This window comes from Gobius niger (assembly GCF_951799975.1).
Source record: "Gobius niger genome assembly, chromosome: 18".
NCBI lineage: Eukaryota > Metazoa > Chordata > Actinopteri > Gobiiformes > Gobiidae > Gobius > Gobius niger.
The window spans coordinates 11418577-11440330 of NC_136869.1; the positions used below are offsets into that span (position 1 = coordinate 11418577).

At 42.1% G+C, this 21754-nt stretch overlaps 2 protein-coding genes across 3 annotated transcripts in view; both read right to left on the reverse strand.

The window, feature by feature from the left end:
- The window catches only part of nrros (negative regulator of reactive oxygen species), a 326601-nt gene that overhangs the window by 177298 nt on the left and 127549 nt on the right, over positions 1–21754 (reverse strand). The window lies entirely within an intron of this gene.
- The window catches only part of vav3 (vav guanine nucleotide exchange factor 3), a 107806-nt gene continuing 96375 nt past the window's right edge, over positions 10324–21754 (reverse strand). Inside the window, exons 26-28 of one of the 2 annotated variants that reach the window (XM_079576019.1) lie at positions 15923–16003; positions 14140–14291; positions 10324–11061 (exon numbers count right to left, since the gene is read on the reverse strand). In XM_079576019.1, coding sequence (XP_079432145.1) covers positions 11017–11061; positions 14140–14291; positions 15923–16003 — 278 coding nt within the window. In that variant the 3' untranslated portion in view covers positions 10324–11016. The remainder of the gene's footprint in view (positions 11062–14139; positions 14292–15922; positions 16004–21754) is intronic. The other variant, XM_079576020.1, reaches the window with a different exon arrangement.

A 21754-nucleotide genomic window follows, 5' to 3' on the forward strand; every position in this document is an offset into this window, starting at 1 on the left:
TATTAGATTGTTGTTCAAAGATCAATTATGACAAAGTTGTTTCTCTCTTTATTGGAGCATGTGTGGATATAAACATTTCACGGTTCACAAAACTGTCAGCTCCAAATGCTTCAGACAAATGAGATGCTTCTTGGCCAATCCTCATTGCTGCTCATCTGTATTCTGTACCTCGATAATTGACACGTCAGCCTTAGCATGTCATGTGGTCAGTGTCTCTTTCGGCAGAGAGGATCCTGTTACCGAGGCTTAGACTTCCAGAAAACCCCCACAGCTCAGTCCATGATGGCGCTCATCTCTGCTGCCAATTTGGACTGGCTCAGAGAGAGTCCAGGCCAGTACAATCCACAGGAGACACCAAACTCCCCGAGACTACAGCAGAATGGAGGTTTCAATTTGTGCAAAGTCAAAACACAAAGTTTGAAATGTGTTTTTTTTTAAAGGAGACATGTGCAAAGTCGTACAGCTTTGAGTTATACTGTTTAAGTTTATTGGTTCCTTATCCCTATACTCAGAAAAAGGAATAACTATTGCAACTATATTCAGCTTAAGACATCTCAAAACACCATTTTCCTTTATGCTAAACTTCTGAAAGTATCAATCACCTTTCATTTGAATCTACATTGAGAAAAACCATAACGTGTGACCCTGACTTTTGCGATGCCACAGAGTCCGCTAAAATATGTCAGTAAAACAACATTTTCAGTCCTGCATAGTTCTTATAATTCAGCCTGACAAAACGTGCAGCCTTTGGAAACTCCCGGTGTATGCAGATGAAATAAGTCTGAATTAATGAAGAATGAATTGTGGGCTCAATTCATCCTTTAAGGGTCAAAATAAATTCTTATTTCAACCACAGAGATTTTAAAACTTTCCAGACTCCATCTCTTTCAGAGAGCTTAACAAACCCACCTAAATACACATGGGGATGTGTCCTTGAAGGACTTGGCAGACTTTAATCAAAGAGAATCACTTTTGAGAAAACCGTGGCGCCTCTAAATGTACTTACATTATCAGCACAGTGTATTTTCAAACTGTTAAGATGATACTAGTTTGCATGCCAAGACTAATGCCCTTACTTTCAAATTATAATTACTCACACTTTCTTTGATGTTGCGTAATAGAAGTCTTAGGCTGATACATTATCTTTGACGGGGCGTCGATCTCGTTTGGGTCGAGGGACGAAATTCAGCCCCCACGGCAGCTCGCGGGCCGCATTGTTGTAAAGGACTGTGGCCTCATAAATAACAACAGCTTACACTTATTGCGCTTTATCAGCTTGTGTCACATGTTTCTCAAAATGCTACATAAAGTCACTATTGTAGCCAAAACCGCCCTGGGGCAGACTGAGCTTTTACCATGTGGCCATAATATGCTGTTTATATCCTGATCTCTTATTTGTCAGCGTCCTCTGCTGGACACATGTGGAATTTCCTTTTTTAAATTTAAGCTGCCCCCTAGTGGCTGCTGTGAGAAAAACTGGTTATTTCTTTAAAAATCCATAACTCCGCACAGGAATGGGCAAGAGACTTACTTTTTTGTTGACATGCTCAGGAATTCACTTTCTTCAAAGGGCCACATTGGGCCTTGACCTTGACACGTGTGATCTATGATTAATTCAAAGCCAATACCCGAAATATTACATGCTGCTGTGTCCGGTCTAAATGTGACTGTAGAAGTTATCCTATCATTTCACATGCTGGTATTTCAGTGAGATGCCCTATTCTTGATCTTTGTTGGAAAATGTTTCCCTCTTGAGTATTGTTACTTGTGCCAAGGATTTGAGAGTAACACAATATTGACTCACTAGCCTTTAACTGTGGGAGACCAGACTAATCTTCTTCTTCCATATCGTGCATTCTTCCACATAAGCCTCCATGTCTTTCAGCATGAGCGGCACGTGAACGCTGAATACATGTGCCGCATCTCACCCCGGCACCCATACAGTATGCATGGCCGTGCCGCACATTTTCCCGCGGTGCCAGTCGAAATAAAAGCAATCACTGCTCGCACCCTTCGCCTCTGAACAGCCCCGGCCCTGTCAACACGCAACCCCCGCGAGGACGGCGAATACTACTTAAATCAATGTGGCATGAATATATATAACCCCTATAGCGGAGTGTAGGCTAAAGGCTGGGGTATTACTGTTGGACTGTGCTCTGAATGGCCAAGCGAGACTGTGTGTGTGTTTTATGGTGATGAGCTGTCAGGGATGTTTTGTCGACAGCCTCTCAGTGTTTATGCAGCGCTGATAGTCTCCAGGAAAAACAAGGCGAGAAAGTGCGGCTTGATATTTGCACAGAGCACCAGCCACAGCGATGTCTGGCAATGATGATGGCCCCCAAAAGGCAGCGGTATAGGCCCAAAACGAGGAATGCTGGAAGAGAGGGGGGAGGGAGGGAGGGGAGGGGAGGGGTTGCACATGAAAGGCTGCAGAGGAGAGAAGAAGAAGTCAGAACCTGCCAGTTTTTATGAGATCCAGGGATTTGGAGTGAGCGTGATTGAAGTAAAGTTAGACAAATGATTGCAGCGCAGAGGCAGGAAAGACCTGGGTGATTTTGAGCAAAGGGGAGGAAAAAAAAGTTTTTACACAGCGGCCATTTTGCACAGACTCTCTTCAAGCACTTTTCAAAAATAGACTTGGAATTTGATTCATTAAGATTTTTGGGGTCAGTTGTTGACAGGAGAACTGTGCCGTAACCTCTTACTCCCCGCCTTAAAGGGACTAGATGCAAGTTGGCCATTTTATACTCGCTACTGCCACCTCAGGTCTTACACGTAACTGCAGTTTCTATATTAAGCTCGTGCACGACGGCAGTTCGGACAACAACTTTTTGAGTGACAGTGCAGGATTTTAGAGGCAGTTGTGGTGAACAGGTCTGAACTCATTCTACACATTAGAACATTAGAACAATATGTCAGGTTTCTGAATCCAATCAATATCAAATACTGCCTCTTTTTTGGAGATTTCTTACAAAAACTGTGTTTCTCCCATAGAGTTGTATTGGCCCCTGCCCTCCACCTGACATTATGACATCATCACATTCTAAATCGTGAACGAAACCTATTGTGCCAGTGGAATAGGATAAGGAACGTCCGGAGGCAATATCCATCTGCTGCTTCATGTCAACATTTCAACACATATTGGAAAATTACAAACTGTTCTCCTCAAGTCAGCTCCCTAACCATCTGATTTGTTCGCTTGCTTTCGATATCGACCAGCTCATTCTCAAACTATGCACCAAACCATGCTCATCACATCCCAAACTTTGAAAAGTTCTCCCCTCCTCTCATCCGACAAACTTGAAAAGAGCAGGAAGTCGTGTCTACACACAATGCCGCGATGAGGGATGTCCCTTCTGTTCAGAGCACTGCAAATATCACGCTGTTCCCAATAAACGCAAACTCACTCCCGGAGCCCGGGAAGCAATAAATGTCTGCAAACAAATGCAACAGAACTCCGCACTAAAGCTTTAATATCTACGGTGTGTCCCTCTTTGTCCCGACACACACACCCGGCAGTAAACAACAATTTTAGTATTACGGCAACATGAAAACACAAAAGAAATCGAGTTTGTTTTTCAGAGTTGAAGAGTTGTTCCTCTGGTCTGCTCTGCTGGGGTGCACATGAGCGGTAATGATGCTTTCTGTCAATTTTACTGGTTAGAGACAAACTGGTCAGGCTTATGTTTTTAGTAACTGTGGACCAAAATCTGCCGTGCTGATTTGTGAGAGCTGTTGGTTTCAAACTCTTGTTAAAATACTGAGAAAACATGCCTTTTCACCTCTAAAACACCGCGCCCCTTGGCCACTCTTCTTGGACAGCTTTTGGACAAATACGACTAGTGCTGATATTTCCTCCACCATTACAGATTCCACTCTCTTGGCTGCATAACTATTTCTCATTATTGATATTGATAGCAGTTTTGGAAATGGTGCAGTCATCTTCCAAGTCTTTTATGCGGTCCAGAAACTTGTGGCTAACTGTGTTTCAAGTGCAGAGTCGCACGACCACTGCCCATCTGTCAGACTGGAGGTCTTCTCTCAGATGGAGGTGCACCGCTGTGACCTGGCCCAGACCGGACCCACCTGGCGGACATTTAATACAGCTTCTTTCGCCATTCACCACGCGACGCCAAAGCAGCCTGAAACTGGCAGCTCCGGGGGTGAGCCGTGGCCAAGCTGCGGGCGCGATCGAGAAAGCGGCCCATGACCAGGCAGCAGATGGCGAGAGAGAGCAGCCACGTCCCACACAAGCACACAGACACCTACGGTAAGCAGCGACATATGGTGTGTGTCTTGTAGCGTACAACAATTCACTGCATGTTTTCACACATCCGCCCGGACTGCGCCTGAGCTACTCTTCCCTCTTAGTTTTCACTCTATTTTTAACCAGAGCACATTTACTGGTTTGTTTTTGGACAAGTTATAAATCAGGAGACGCCAAAGTAGTGAAAAGTAAAGCTGACTGCAGCGATTAGTAAAATACCATAAGTCCACAGGCGATGCAGAGGTGGAATAGTCAAATAGGAGTAGTCAATCAAAGAAGAGTCACTTTAAAATATTTTTACTCAAGGACAATAAAAGGTAGTGAAGTAGTAGAGTAGATATCTACATAGTTTTTCTACTTAAGTAAAGACACTCAAAGACGCTTTACATTGCATTATTCATTCACTCCATACTTGGTGATGGTAAGCTACTATTGTAGCCACAGCTGCCCTGGGGTAGACTGACGGAAGCAAGGCAACCTGTCTGTGCCATCGGCCTCTCCGACCACTACCAAGCACTCATTCATGCACTGCATTCGCCAGGCTTCCTGGTGTTCCCAAACGGTCTCCCATCCAAGTACTGCCAGGCCCTTCCCTGCTTAGGTCTGATGGGATTGGGCAGAGCAAAAGCGGTATGGCCGCTATCAAGGAACCACTCACCCCATACACCAATGTATGCAGACACATAGTTGAATACATTTACAAATTGTTTTCTTTTACCCACTTACTGCTGCAATTATGTTATTGAAAGCTTTTGTGATAAAAGTGTAATACAACTTTATTATGTAATATTGTATTTTAACAGATTAATAGCGCTCTTAGCTTTATACCCATTCACACCTATTGTCCTGTTACATCACAAGGAGCACCCCACCGGCCCTGGGTTATTGGAGCTGTGCAGAGGGAGCAGCCACCTGCAGTAACACTGTGACAGACGCCTAATGAGCTCTGCCACTCCCAAGCACTCCGGCCTAAATTTAGCTCAAAAGTCTGAAGTTGGGCTAATGCTGCAGTGACCTTTCCAAACAGAGGATATGTAAGAGCATCCCGACGTCTGCTCTCACTCACAGGCTGGATAATGTGAGCAAACAGTTTAATGAACGTCTTTTTAGGCAGTTAAAATGATTGGTCCATTATGCCATTATGTAGCATTTATCCTCAAATTACTGTTGCCTTGATCTTTTCCTTTTGAGAAGGCTATTTCAATTATAAACCTTTTATAATTCTACTGATGGTAGTGTGGATGGAAATGAGCTTCAAGCTATAACAGGCACAGTCATTACTCCACGTCCTCATTGAGATGCACTGCACTTCAAATGAATAAATACATTTCTAAATAAATATTCAAACAATACACTGGCCAAGATAAAGCTTGCAGTTATCAATATGTAATCAAAGCATCATTCATAATGTTGAATTTAGGGTTACTAAAATGACCAGGGAGCTTTTGTAAACGTATATTCATACTGCATTGTTGGAAACCACTGAGCCATCAAGCCGCTTTGGCCCCTGAAGAAAACACAACTCATTAAGAAGAAGCAATGTATATTTATTATGTGTTATGTACAGTATATTACAGTATAATACAGCAACAATACACAGTAATGCTACACAGGATTGCACGGTTTCAGTTTCAGGCCACAGCGGTCGGTCGGTACCATGGAGCGGGACAACACAGTCAAGAATAGCGGACATCTTTGGCTTCATAATAATGACACATGGACAGCGATAACATGTGGAGTACAAAATTCAGTCAGGGATAAGGACAGAAAACGCCCGCAAATGTGGATTATACCGGTTATTTATGATCAGTGAACTACACACAGATTTCTCCTGGGTGTTTTAAGTTGAATCATTGTGAATTTCAAATACTTTCTTAAAACAGGAGACAGAAGATACACACTTTTCACATTTGGGTCACAACAGGATCATTAAAGACTGGCTCCCATTGACTTGTTACATGTCCAATTTGTGTTATAATAGACAATATTACAAAAACTCCTGACTAAATCAATGGCACTAATGTCTTAATCCAATCTCTAATAGCAACCGATTAAGCTAATTCCCCAAAATAACGATGCTAATTGGTGATACTTCCCGGACTAAATGTGGAGAAAACTGGAACAGACAGAGATTGGATGAAAGCTCGAGTCGCAGGATGAAAAAGCGGGAGCGGCGACAAGCTTTTTTCGGGGTATTGTGAGTCGGTGACACAGAGATGGATGCAGCCGGGTCGTGGCGGTGAGGAGATGCTGTAATGATTAGATCACAGATATACCCTTGAGTCTCCCCCCGTCCCACACACACACCCCACTGTTCATGCCGTCCCGAATGCGGAGACAGGAGCGCAGAGGGAAGGGCGAAACCGAGCTGGTAAATCGCCCCGCTGTCAAGAGTTCATATGAGCTGAGGAGGAGCGCAGCAGTGGATTATGGGAAAGTCCGGGGAGATACTGCGACCCTGTATGGACACCCCCCACTGGTCTGGATATCTGCGCTTTCTTCACAAATACATAAAAAAGGCAGTGAAAGGTGGAGGTGGTTCCCAAAACAAACTGACATAGACTATACCTTGATTTTTCAAAGGTTAGGTTAAGGTCAATTACACAGCATTAAAGAGACAAGATACAAGCTGGTCATTTTATGCTCACTACTGCCACCTCAGGGCTTACGTGTAACTGCAGTTTCTATATTAAGCTCGTGCATGACGGCACTTGGGACCCGAAGGAACAACTTTTTGAGTGACAGTGCAGGATTTTAGAGGCAGTTGTGGTGAATTCTACACATTAGGACATGTGGCTGGAACATGTAGGGGGAGGAAAATACTTAACATTTTTAAACTCTGTATAGTCCCTGTATAGTAAATACACTATACAGCTAATCCCGAGGCAGTGACAGCACCTTCATTTTGGAGTTTTGAGGAACACAATGAGGGATTTCTTTTTGTATTAAATGGCCCTGAATTGAAAAGCATTCGTTGCTTTGTTTGGACTGAGGTTTATTCGAAAGGTCTATCTTGTCTATTACATTGAAAGTTATAATTATTTCATTACAATATGAAAAACTCCGAAAAGGTCATTCCTTTTATTGCCATATCGGCCAGCCCCTATCCCGCACATAACCACAGCTCACCCCTGATTTCGACTAAACATAAAGCTCTATAAAAAGGCCTTGTTGTTTGGTATTCTCCTCACATTGCTAGAAAGCTGCAGAGAAATAGCTCTTGACTTTTTAAACAGGTGATGTCATGCCAAACTTTAGGGAGTTAGAGGTGACTGTGTCGGGCTGAGTTTGTGATGCTTCCATCTAGTGGTCACTTAACAACACTGTTTTGGTCATAGATCTAGAAAATAGCCGTAATCTCTACTTGACAAGAGTCTCTTTACAACTGACACATGTCTTCATCCCCACACACAGCACAATGGCACGAATTAGAAAGGCTATTATCGTCTTTTATAAATAATTGCCCCATTAAGCTCTCATATAAAAGCCTTTGCGGTTCCGTCTCACTTAAGATTCTCAAAATATAATTATATCAGATACATCTTACACAATACCCAGTGGCACCCGCACAATAAAAAGACATGACAGGGAAAGAGGAGGGCTTTTGAATCAAAGCTATGCCCCGGGGCTGCTGGGAAGACACCACCCAGACTTAGACACACAAAGGCAGTCTGATCCCCTCAAGGAGCTAAACTTCTCTGCTAACTCTTGATGCGGTATTTCTCGAGGGACGATAATTGTTTTAAAGAGAGGAAAAAATTGCTACATGCTTGTTTCATTTAAAGAGTTATGTACATTAGCTGTTATATAAAACAGTTGGAGACGGGTGAATTAGAAAATGCCACGTGTAGGTGTGTGGAAGTGTGAAAAAGGCGACAAAGGAAGTGTTGGAAGGAATAGAACGGAGCATGAATATATATCGAAGCAGCTCGTCTGTGCATATAATCATTTGAATTCTGCTGAGAAGAAAAAAAACTCGACAGGATGTTGTTTTCAATGATAGTCTTTGGACATCCTTTTGAATTAAGAAGAGAAAAATGCTAGGATGTAACGTATAGAGAGCTGTACAAAGACTGCACAGCTATTTTTAGTGAATAATATTTGAAATCCAATGTTAGAGAGTGTGCCAAAAATGTTGAGGCTGTAGGATTGTGCCTTGTTCTCCACATCACAAGTTTTGGAAAGCCATTTCTACTCCCCCTTTGTACATCCATTCACCAAGTATTTCTTTGTCTCGTGAGCGAGTTAGAAGCACCGAGGTGTTGTGAAGCACGTTTTGCCGCAAAAGCAATTGAATTCACTCATATGTGGGAGAATCCTCTTTTCAGCGTGGATTAAGGAGACACTGGGATGAAGTGCACAGGAGTGAGTGTGTAAGAGCGCAGTGGAATGGGGTAAGAGGGACGACAGCAGCCAAAAGGAGTCTTAATGTAGTATTGACTGGGGCTAAAAGTCTCTCGAGCAGAAGTACTCAGCTATCGGATATTGTTGGCCAAATTCTAGTGTTGGTGCCTTTTCAAAGAGTGAATCGATGGTGCATCAAAGGTGGACTATGTACAGTATGGCAGTGGATGGGGCGTGGAATGTTATGCATGGAATGATACAGAGAGGATGCCTTTAAAAAAAAGTTAGATGTTATACTTGTTACTTATGCTTAATAATTCTAGTAAATGTTCATTCATCAATAAACTTCTGCCAGTGTTTGTTCTCAAGCCGTCATCTGCACTAGCTTATATAGTGTTGAGGACATTTCACTTCCTACCTCAGGAGGTTTCGTCAGCAACTAACAATCTTTTTGCAGCAGGCTCGACTTTTACTAATGGGAGGAAGTAGTAATAAAGACTTCCCGTGTCATTGGTTCCATCCATAAAACAAGTATGGATGGAACCAATAACATCTATAATTGTTGTTAATGGCTCAGATAGGGTGAGGAGCTCAGTTACGTGGGAGGAGCTCGGAATAGAGTCGCTGCTCCTTTACATCGAAAGGAGCCAGCTGAGGTGACTCAGGCATCTGTTTCGGATGCCTCCTGGTTGCCTCCCCCTGGAGGCCTCGTGGAAGACCCTGGACACACTGGTGGGACTATGTCTCTGAGCTGGCCTGGTGTCGCCTCGGGAGAAGGTGTACGTGGATCAGGAAGTCTGGTCATCTCTGCTCAGACTGCTGCCTCCGCAACCCAGCCCTGAATTTATTCTAAATGGGCGGAACTAATAATGTGGTAAACTCCTTCCTACGAGAGCAGCAAAATTACAGCCTGCTGTTAAAGGGTAGATGCTGATGAAGCCTGTTAAGGTGAGATGCACAGTTGTCAGTATAGCTGACAACTTTGACTTCTTTCTGGACAATGTTTTTTTAATTTGATTGGATCATCTTCTTTTATAGCAGTCCTTTTATCTGCAGTTGTGACACAGAGGGACTAAAGCGAAGGGATGTATTAATGAACCTATTTGTAGTAATGATAAGATGTTTCCATCAGTTCAGCAAATGCAACTCGCTAGCTTTAACAGTGTCTTTTATCAAGGTCCTCTACGCTTTAGTCCCTCTGTGTCACAACTGCAGATAAAAGGACTGCTATAAAAGAAGAAATAGGTCAAAAGATTGAAAGGGCAGGACTAAAAAAAACAAACAAAGGTGATCAGCCTGTGTTTCCTATGTCTATACTGAGGACCGGTGGCTTTCAGGTAATACCTCCAACGAGATAAACCCCGGCCAAATCGGCTCCTGTCATCAAAGCTGTCGCCGATAAGAGATGAGGATCGGTAAGAAGTGGAAAACACGAGAGGCCTCGCTGCAGATAAAGAATGGAAGAGAATAGGAACAACAGCGATCAATTGCTGGCACTGCTCAGAGATGATATCCAACATGCCTGCAGCCTCGGGTATCTTAATCTGCGGAGGAGGAGCGGTGGGCGGCGCACGTGCGGAGTGTGGGTGAAATTGCGCCGTCAATATCTAGATAAAGATGGTGAGGAAATAAACACTGGCAGGGTCACGGCGCATTATTGACAGAAAGGGGAAACTGCACTTACGGAGTGGTGCAGTGAATTGAGTTGTTGATGGATCAAAATTGACTTTTTATTTTATTCACTGCATGTTGTTCTCGTTTAGTACCATTGTCACCACATCTTCCTATTTCATATCCATGTATATTCGTATCTAAACATGCTAGTTGCTGATTAGAAAAGTACTTCTTATGAGTAGAAGTCAATAGGAGCCAGTCTACATGAAGCTATCCACATTTAGCTGTAAATTTGACAGAGCATTTAGTGAGAACAGGAGTGTTTATTTGTTCATTTATAAGGATCCCCATTTTCTCTATACACTAGGGCGACCTAGTGTTGTACCGTTTACAGTCAAACCACCCAAATTATACAGCAGAATGGTTGGTACTCAAGACTCAATGAGTGTGGTAATGGGCATATCTATTATACCTCTCTCTAATTGGAAGTGGAACCAAGTAGGTGATCGTAAAATTCGGAGAAGGATGGGGACCAGGGTGCGAGTGCGCTGTGCCACTTAACTGCACGGTCAACCAGAGAGAGGAGCGGGCCAGTGATACTTTGTTGTTGTTGTTGTTTTGCATTTAGCGATGTACTGCAGCCCTTTTCTCTTCAGTCCCGGAGGTCTGGTTAGGAGCAGCCGCCCTCGAACTGCTCCGCTTAACACAGGAGCGAGCAGCAGCAGCAGCAGCAGCAGCGGAGGCCCAGTCATGAGAATAGTATGCTCTTGGCTACTTATGCAAAGTCTTCTTCACTCCTCTCCCTCTTCGACGTATGTGGAGGGAAACCAGCCGACCTAGAAACACAAGGAAATTGCAGGCGTTGAAGCAGCAGTGGAGGTCAGTGATGTACAGTATGCAGCGTGATTTCTAGGCTTTGTTTCGATCATTTTTGTCACTGTCAGACAACCACAACCGCCAAAAAAAGTCCTCTTATCCGATCACCTTTCAGTAAAAACTCTCTACGTTTTCCTAGTGTATCCGTTGTCCTCTAATACTTCTAATACTATAAGAAAAGTTAAAGTTACACTTGCAAATTCCAGTGTTTTTTAACCTCTTGACCCACGCCGTAACCAAGGTGCATTTTCTCCAGTTCAGCATGACCCAAATCTAAAAAGTCACAGCCTCTAGGCCAGTGTAACGCCTCACTTGAAAGCTAAGCCTTACAAAACTCACCTCAACTTATCTTTATCTCTGCGTCGTTGTCGTCACTTTTTGGCCTTTTTTTTTTCCATTACTTTTTTGTTGCATTTGCGTCACACATTGTTGTCACGTTTCTGTTGCCCATTTATGGCTTTTTTCGTATTTTTTTTTCCTCACACATTTTTGTCACTTTTTCACCCCTTTATTGTCATGTTTTTGTCGCTCTTTTGTTGCAACCTTTTAGATTTGGGTTAAGCCAAAGTGGAGAAAATGTGCTTTGTTTAAGTGGGGGTTAAGAGCTTAAAATTCAAAACATTACTGTCATTTTGAAAGATTTGCACTTAAAGGGACTATACAGAGTTTAAAAATGTCAAAATTCTGTATTTTCCTTCCCCTAAATGTTCCAACAATGTCCTATGGTGTAGAATGAGCCCAGCCCAGGTGTTAATTCGGGTCCGAATTGCCGTCATGCACAAGCTTAAAGGGATATTTCAGGATTTTTGACATAGGGCCTCATTTCCTGTGTTGCAGTTTTGCAGATTTCTGGAGATATTTTTTTTGTAATTCAAGCAGTTCTTATATTTGAAGAGTTACGTGGCGCTAGGCTAGTGCAAGGCTAGTGCATTTCTACGATATCAGCTAGCCTGCATTAGAAACAGTGCACCTGAGGCAAATCACTTATAACGCCAGATTAACGACATAAATGTCTGTGTCGATTTTAACCATTTTGCATTCAACATACCTTATATTTGAGCAGCATCAGCTTTGTGGAGTGTGTAAGACTGTTTTTAATGCAGGCTAGCTGATACCATAGTAATGCGCTAGCCTTGCACAAGTCTAGCGCCACGTAACTCTTCAAAAATAAGAACTGCATGAATTACAAAAAAAAATATCTCCAGAAATCAGCAACACTCTGGATAACTAGGAAATGAGGCCCTGTGTCAAAAATCCTGAAATATCCCTTTAATATAGAAGGTGCCGTTACACGTATAACCTGAGGTGGCAGTAGTGAGTATAAAATGGCTAACTTGCATCTAGCCCCTTTAACAAATAATGTAAATTGAGGATAATTAGTAAAATTCTGACACGACTTAATAGGGCTTTACTTTTTGTTTCTTTGCTTATAAACTCATCCCTGTCAGGAATCAGGATATTAGAAATGTGTTCACAAAGAGGGGACAGTTAAGGAGCTCCCTCTACTAATGATTAAAAATGGGAAAAAGTACAGAAAATGTTGCTCGTTCATATTCCACGTGGCAGCGTGGTCTGTTATTCCTCAACAGAGCTGTACATTTGTGCTTATTTACATTTCTGTTGTGTCTCATTTTCTTACTTCCTACATATAAGCAGCATTCTTTTCAACAACCCACACACAGGAGCTAATTGTGCCGCGAGCGTAGGAGGAAGAGGAAATTAGCAATAATTAAAAGAAAAGAAAATAACAATAAGGAAGTGGTTTATTTTTTGATGCCTGCAGAATGTTAAAAGAAGTCGCCGCCTCTTCGCCTCCTTGTGTTAGTTAATAGGAGGCGAACCAGATGTAACAGGAGGAAAACTTAAATAAACAGATGAAATAGCCACGTCTGTAGCAGTTGGCACATACCGTATCTTCGCATTCAGAATGAGGCGCACAGATTGTATAGGGTCTTCTCGGATATTGCGTGTGAGATTTATTCTATGCATGTTGTAAGGCATATCTGAGGAGCAAATGGACTCTTTCACGTCACGTTACATGCAGTCGGAAAGGTTTGTACAGAAGGCTACAGAGGAAGCATTGTCCCTTTAAGGATGTCAAAGACGGAGAAAAGTGAATCCCCTTCGAAAGAATGGAACAGAAATGTAATTGGATTTAAAGTGTCTATGTGCATACAGGGTCCTGGATTTAGAGACATTGGCTTGAATGTATATGAAGTCACTTTGGGTTATACTTTTATCTGCCACATTTGATTTGCATAATTTGATCACATATGCGTTTTCTTCTTCTTTATATCAACTGCTTTTATCCACAGTTGGATGGGATCAAAGCACTCATGCCACACGATCAGATGCCCATCCTGGGTTCTATTGACAAACAGGGCTTTGCATGTTCTCCCCATGTCTGTGTTGTTTTCATATAAGCATGTGCAATAGGGGCCAGGACTTCCCTTGAACATAATATGAGTCTCAATAGGATTTTATATTTGATTAGTTTGAAGGTCAAATATTGCACCCCGCCTTTTACCCGAGGACATTTTCTCTCCAGTTCGGCTTTGCCCAAATCTGCAAAACTCATCTAAACGGATAATTTTCCTTGCGTTGTTGCCACATTGTCATCACTTTTTTGGAATTTATTTTATTATTATTTTTGGCACTTTTCTGTTGCTCTTTTGAGGAGTTGTTGTTAATTTTTCGTTGCATTTTGTTGTCACTTTTTCATGCCTTTTTTTTAATCCTTTTTTGTCACTTTTTGTTGTATTTTCTATTGCTCTTTTATGGCTATTTTGCTGCATTTTTGTCACACATTTTCAGCACTTTTTCTGTCACTTTTTGTCACTCTCGACTCATTTTTGCCACATTTTTATTGCTTTGTCACTTTTTCATCACTTTTCACACCCCAGTGTTACATTATTTATAGCACAACTACAAAATCAAAAACCCTCGATGATTACAATTGACGTCTTTTTCTCAGCCAGCTCAAATGACTTTTCTATTGCCGTCATTTTGACCCTCAGTGCGTTACGGTGGTCCCTTACCCTGCCGTTGACCTCGCCCCTCCACCAACCGTTGGCCCCGGTCTTGGTGTAGATCTTGACCACGTCTCCCTCCTGCAGAGACAGCTCCCTGGTGTCCCGCGAGCTGAAGTCGTACCGCGCTATGGCCACACCGATCACTTTGGGGGTTAACACTACAGGAAAAAAGACAATAGGAAAATGAATAGATATAAATACTGCATCACAATCTATTAGTTTTGATGGCATAGTAAAAAAGTAATTTCACCCCAACCTTTCCTTTCAATACGAGATATTTTACATATCTTCTAGTCTATAGTCCAGTTTTTACAGCAGCTCAGTTGGAAGCTATGAACAACATGACTAACTGCGTAGATTTTTCTGACAGTATTGCATGGTGTGCTGCTATGACAGACAGGTTTGGAGGAGTGGGGTAGCCTGTTACCCTGCCAACCCCCGTCCCGCCCCGGGTGCACCCTCCCCTGCACACACCCCCTCCCACACTTCTCTGGCTCGGCCCGGGCGGAGCTGACAGGTGGAAATGGTTTGTGTCAGACCTCAGGCCGTGGGGATGGAATATCTAATGTAGTGGGAGCTTTGAGCATTTGGACACCTTTAACTTGACACACACACATATACAAACAGAGAGACCAAAGCAAAACTTAAACAAAAGAAAAGCCAAGAAGCACTCCGGGGGTCACATGCAAACTAATCCTAACACTCGCTGCTGTTACATCAACTTGCATTTTGAAATATGACCCTGAGAACCACAGTATTTTGTCACAATGCCAACACAGACATACAATTTTGTGTTTGTGTAAGCTCTCAGTCACACAGGAGTTTCCGGTTGTGGACGCAGGTTCTCAAGCCGTCATCTGTCCTGGGTAATGCCAAAACTGTACATCCCCCTTGTGTAACAACTGCCTCTTAGTCTACAACCATCTTGTAGCTGCTGATGGGGTCAACTCCGTACAGATGACGGCTTGGTAACCTTTGTCAACATTTCTTCACAATAATAACAACACTAAATTAGCTTTAACACCTTCACCAAGCACATTTTCTCCAGTTTTACCCAAAAATAAACATCTAAAAAGCTTCTCAACTGGAGAGCAAACAGACTATTGGCCAGTGTACCGCATCAATTGAAAGCTAAGACCTGCAAAACTCCTCTAAGTTTCTTCTTTGCCACATTTTTCAGCATGTTTTCATTGCATTTTTGTAGTGTTTGGCTCAAAAAAATCTTTTTAGTGTTATGTAGCATATTAAGCCACAACAGTTTGACCAAAACATGTCAAAAAAGCAAGAAAAATGTGATTAAAACACAACCAAAATGGACGAAAACTTGCTTAGCTTGTCTTAGCTTTCAAATGAGGCGTTACACTAGCTTGTAGTTTGTAAACACCAGTCGAGAAGCTTTTGGATTTGAGAAAAGCCGAACTAGAGAAAATGCGCTCGATTCAAGGTGGGGGTTACTAAGCAACAATACTGTAATGCATCTATTTAGCAGATTTCCTAATGTCTCTCTATTAATAGTGATACCAACTTCAGTCCAAACAGTCTGACACCAATACTTAACATGCAAACAGGACAAACATGCAGTACTTCAGTCAGTCCGCACTTCCACATTATGCACATGCACTTGGTGTACCACGATGAAACACAAAAGCAGCTAAGAAGCTGAAAAGCCGAAACCAAAGCACTTATGTGTCATAGTAAGCTAAAACAAAGGCATGCCAAGAAAGCACTCAAACACAATGGGCAGGGACAGGAAAACAGAGAAAAAAGAAGACAGAAGTGATACCTGTACCTGACCAGAAGGGGGCAGAGGAGGGAGGTACAAAGCTGTAGCCGGTGGGAGTGACAATAGACAGGCCGCAGAGCAATTGGGCTATGGCGGGGCAGGCCAGGCAGGGGGCGCAAGAGGCAAAGGGGCGGCGGAGAGGGGAGGGGGAGAGAAGCAAAAGAAAAAAAACAAAAACATTTTAACCTATAAATCAAAACGAAATTAACTTTTATGTTGTGTTAGAAAGCCCGGGGGAAGTTTGAAACAGTCGAGAGCTTAAAGTCGAAACATTTGCTTTTTGCCGAAGGGATGTTTGCATTGTTAATAGGACGTCTTTACTTGTGCGTTTAATTAGAACGAACATACAGTCTCACAATTACTGCTCAGGGAATAGTCGCGGATTTGCATATTTATAATAACAAGCCAGATGTAATTCGGGCACAGCTGTATTCCTCAACAAACTTCGCCAACAACGTGCCACTGAACAGAGATTTTATGTTCTAGCAATTTATAACTCTGCTTTCCTGGGGGTTTGAAGTCTTGTCCAACTGAGAAAAGGATGGGAAAAAAAAAAAAAAAATGCTCTTAGCAAACAGCTTGAAGTATAACAAAGCACTATATTATGGTTTTGAAAAAGGCTGGAAATGCATCGATCTGTTCTTCTCAGAAACTTCTCCGAGGAAAGAATATAATGTACCATCCAAACAGTACGTCGTACAAGGTTTCTATTGAGTTATATAATAAGTTATATAATTATATCGTAACAAAGGGCCTTGTTTCTACATTGTTTTGTTGATTGCTTATTTGTGGGCAACATGATCTCTGTCTGTGCCATTTTACAATAGACTCTAGAGTAGGGCTGCAACTAACGATTATTTTGGTAATCGATTAATCTACCGATTATTTTTACGATTAATCGATTAATTGCTTGGCTGTGAAAGGTGCATGGAAGTTGTATTTTTTCCATTTTTTTATTTTTTATCACATAGAGCTAAAGTGACGCCGCTTGAGGGCATGTTGATGGAGTAAACTTAAAGTAAACGTTTGTACCAGGCTATTTGTGCTAATTCTGCTTTCTGATTGGACGAGACAAAGACAGATATTCATGAAATTTACAATGTACAAAACACTGCAGACCCTAACTTTAAAAACAAAGTAGGTTTTCATCCAAAATACATAATTTTCATGTCTTTTTTGCTCTACTTTAGTCTGTGTTTACTAGAAAACGATTAATCGATTACTGAAATAGTTGACAACTATTTTAGTAATCGATTAGTTGTCGATTAATCGACTAGTTGTTTCAGCCCTACTCTAGAGCTGTGTTGTTATTGCGATATAGAACCAATGCTATACAGACTGTGGTACCAGCACTGATGGCAGTACAGGATTCTTCTTGGAGTTTAACATATTCAACATAACTCTTGTTTTGACCATTCTTTAGTGTCTCTTAAGAATGTGCAGGGAAGAACAACGAACAGTAGAGCTGGATCAGGGTTAGTTTATATTTCTGCCTTTCCCACACTGTGTTGCTCAAGTTTGATGCTTTTTCAAGATTTAAATCTGTTTTAATCAGTTGTGATTCTCGGACAGAGCAGCTGAGGTTTATATAATACCCTTTTCACTTCGTCAGCTAATCATATAGTCATTTTAGTGTGATTCTACACTGCATGATTTTGGCCGTCTACGATGTACGATCACTAGTCGTGAGAAAAATCTTAGGTTGTAGCTGAAAATCATAGGTCTTGGGTCGTACAGTGAGACAGGGTCCAAGATTTAAAATAGAACTGCCTTACGACCAAAGACAAGCTACGACCAACATCAAGCAGTGTCTGATATTTAGTCGTAGAGTGAGCCATCCTCTCACTGCAGAGAGGATCTCTGTCAATGTCCCGTCAACCGCAGCCAGAGTCAAGGCAACAGAGGCCAGGCATGAGGTAGGCATAGGCATAGGTCTGACTATGCATTTCACAGGACTTTCTCAGGACTTTTCTGCAGAAAATGAACGCCGCTAGCACGTTGTGGTCGCCTGAGCTAAACACGCGCCTTCTGAAGCCTGAAACTGCTATGAAAAACTTTGATCGTAGCTACGATTGTGTCCTTGAACACTCGCACAGTGGAGACAAGAGCAGCTCATGATTTTACCATCCCCACCTCGTGCAGTGTGACACCTAAACATCTTAAATGATAAACAAAATCGCACAGTGTACACGAGCCATAAGACATTTTAAGATGTATTTTAACCAGATTCTTTTTTTTTTAACCTCTTTTTTTAACCTCCCCCGCCTTAGCCAAGCACATTTTTTACAGTTCAGCTTTACCCAAATCAAAAAGCTTCATGACTGGAGCTTACAGCTTACACCTTACAGACAAAACTGATCTCAGATTTGTCCTCGTCTTGTTGCCACTTTTGTGTCACATTTTTGTAGCTTTATCATCACTTTTTTGTCGCCTGTTTTTTTGGCTTATTTTATTCTTTCTTTTGCTGTATTTTAATCCTCATTTACATCTTGTTTTTGTTGCTATTTTGACATTTTTTTTACAAGAAGCTTTTTGATTTGGGTAACTGGAGAAAATCTGCTTGGTTAAGACACTGCGTATCTTTTCTCCCAATGCATAGAATACAATAAAAGCATTTAATTTATAACTGATATTTTGATCATTGAAAAATACCTAAAAAAATGGCCAACCAAGACCTGACTCGTCTCCATGGAGATGTTGATCAAAGGCAGCCAAATATGAGATTTAAACAGGTTGGCCATTAGGAGCATGTTTTGTGTTGATGGCAACAGTATCATCTAATATGGTATGCAGTGTACCTTTAACTATGTTCATCGAAAAGGGTTGTGTGGCTCTTTTGTGGTAAAAACCTGTGTTCGAGTCTTTGTATGGACCAGGTTTAAATCACCAACTGCAAAATTTGTTTAGAATATATAATTTTAATAGATGACTAGTCACGATTAATCTACTCGCTGCCGCCCAACTTAATTTTTTGATAAGTCTGACAATCAGTAATGCTGCGTCCAACTTTTAATTAGACAGAAAAGAGACATCATTTAATCATGTTGAAACTAGGAGCAGCTTGTGGCAATGCACAGCTTGACAGATGGAGGAAGCGAGTGGTTAACTCCGTCTATACCGCGCCGTAGATCCCCATCAATATCATTATACATTTGTGTCACAGACAATAGGAGGAAGATCTAATCTCCACAAAGGCAGACGGATATCCAAACTTTATGAAAAATGTGCCTCTCGCGACCGACTGAACCGGCCCATGTTATTGATATGCAGCGGGGCCAGCGGACGCCCGGGCAAAGCGAATACTAAGCAGGCGGTGGGAGACGGCTCAGTGGCGCTAACGCTGTGGAGCTCGCAGTAATATAAAGAGGAATGGCCCTCCACTTCAAATGGCCGCCGAAAACACCGCGTGAATTTACCGCGCTTCATTTTGACAAAGCGAGATTGGGAGCGCGCGGTAATGCACAATGAGAACCACTAATAGAAGCCGTGAATGAGGACACAGGCGCCATTTAAATAACAGGGGAGAAGATGAGAGCTAAAATACAATCAGCGAGTCCTCCACCGTGTTCCAAATGATAGATTTTTATTTGGTGCTTTTCGAAGTCACTGCTCGCATCGCAGGGTCACGGTAATGCTAGTAGTACACGCTTTTGTTTGAGTACTTTGAAGGTTAAGCTGCTATTGCCAACACGCATACAAATTGTCCAAATATTTAGGTCATTTTAGGTAACAACAATTTTGAAGTTAGAAGATGGCTGCGTATCATGAAGTAAGACACAGATCATTGCTGTAAGAAATGCAAAGGACCATTATTTTTAGGGATGTCCCGATCCGATATTCAGTATAGATAAACGATTCAGGCATTTTGAGAGGATTGGATCGGATTTAATGACAAAAGACGGCCGTGAAGCTGCGGTCCTGGCTCAAGCCTGCAGGTTCACAACGGCGCCGGACCACACGATATTATGTTTCCTAGGATGGTAAAGGCCAGTTGCTCCCTGATCCCTGGGAGCCAGTGATGAGTGGAGCTCCATCTATAACATCACCTCAATATCACCTCAATAAAACTAACCGTATACCTGACCTTAATCCTAACCTTAAGCATAGCAGAGTTTACAAAAGGTGTGTTTCAGTACGAATCTGACCAATCAGGGAGTTGATATGCAAATGTGGCCATTCCCATCCTAGGAAAAAAAATGTGTACACCGCACCCACAATGCTATCACTAAGCTTGGCTACGTTCTACTGCTAACACCTGAACACTCACCGAGGACAATCAGCAGCCGCTAAAAACATAATAATGCCAGAGAAAAGTTCCTTGTTGCCTTTGCAGTTCTGTTATTTCGTTTTTACAGAGGATCCAGAAAGAATCCAATCCAACAGCGGATATGAGAGAGTTCTCATAGGTACTTTTTGTTTCTGCATAATATTTAGCCATATGGTCCTATGTGTAATGTCTTTTACAGGCCCTAAAAATAATGCAATAGACCTGAATGGCCTTTAGAAGCAGATAGAGCTGAAACTATAAGCAATTAAAAAACTATTTTAAAAAGACTAGATGCAAGTTGGTCATTTTCTACTCACTACTGCCACCTCAGGTCTTACGCGTAACTGCAGTCTCTATATTAAGCTCGTGCATGATGGCACTTCGGACCCAAAGTAACTTTTTGAGTGTCAGTGCAGGATTTTAGAGGCTGCACATTAGAGTGATCAACTAAGCGTGCAGGTGCACTAATGTGACATGTTCAGTTGTACAGTTGTAAAGCTGTAAAGCATCTAAGAAGCTTTGTCAGAAAACCAACGACGTGTCCACAACGCTTAAACTACCAAGGACAGGTGACAGTCCATAGTTAAACAAAGTCGCTGCGATATTTCTTTAAACTGCCAGTGCCTCAAAATAGCTACAACGCCACAAAACAACCCTAACAGTAGCACATTATAATTAGCAGTCTCAGGACAGAACTAGAGGCCAAATGATCCAAATTAATCCATTTAAAAGGAGAATGGATTTGAGTGTGCCCACCAGGAGCAGCTGCCATCAAGACAAAGCACCGCGCCACAAAAACACATTTGGATGAGAGCTGTCCCCAACAACAGAGCTTTCCCCTAAAAACAATTGGCCTCTCTGTACAATCTGTCCACTTTTCAACCGCTTTGAACACGAACCCTGTCTTTCATCCTGTCTCCACCATGAACCACCGAGTTCAAACACAATCTAGTTTCGCCAGTGATTGCAACGAGTTATAAATTTTCCATTAACTGACTGAGGAGCAGCGTGGCTTCAGCGGCTCAGTCACAGCGTTTAGTGGATTTTAATCTGTTTTGGGGTAACACTTGGAGAAGGGAACATGCTTTGAAGATGGTTCAAAGTGGGACTGTTATCAAAGCTACTTGAAATCCTTTACTATTTAAGTCCAAAAAAGTGCACATTTTGCGCTAATCCAGAGGTTAACTATAGTCCTGACTGGCACTAGATCTGGAGAAGGGTCCCTGGGTGCTGGCTGTGGTCGCCCACTGCTCCTGACAGGGTGCCCACCAGCACTGAAGGATGAGTCAATACAGACAGATTTACCTACGATAGAAGAGTAAAGGAACTGATAACATAATAAATCTGACCAAAACGTAATAAGCCGATAAAGTAATAACAGGCCAATAATGTGTTAACACTGTAGAGCCAATAGCGAACGTTCAACGATGTAATAATTGTTATTTAACACTGTGTTTGTGCATTTTTCTCTGAATTGTTAGATGACCAGTTAATTTGTGGGTTTTTCCATCAACTTCTGTTTTTGGGTGTTTTTGGTTCTTTAATCTCTATTGGTATATTTTTTTTCACTT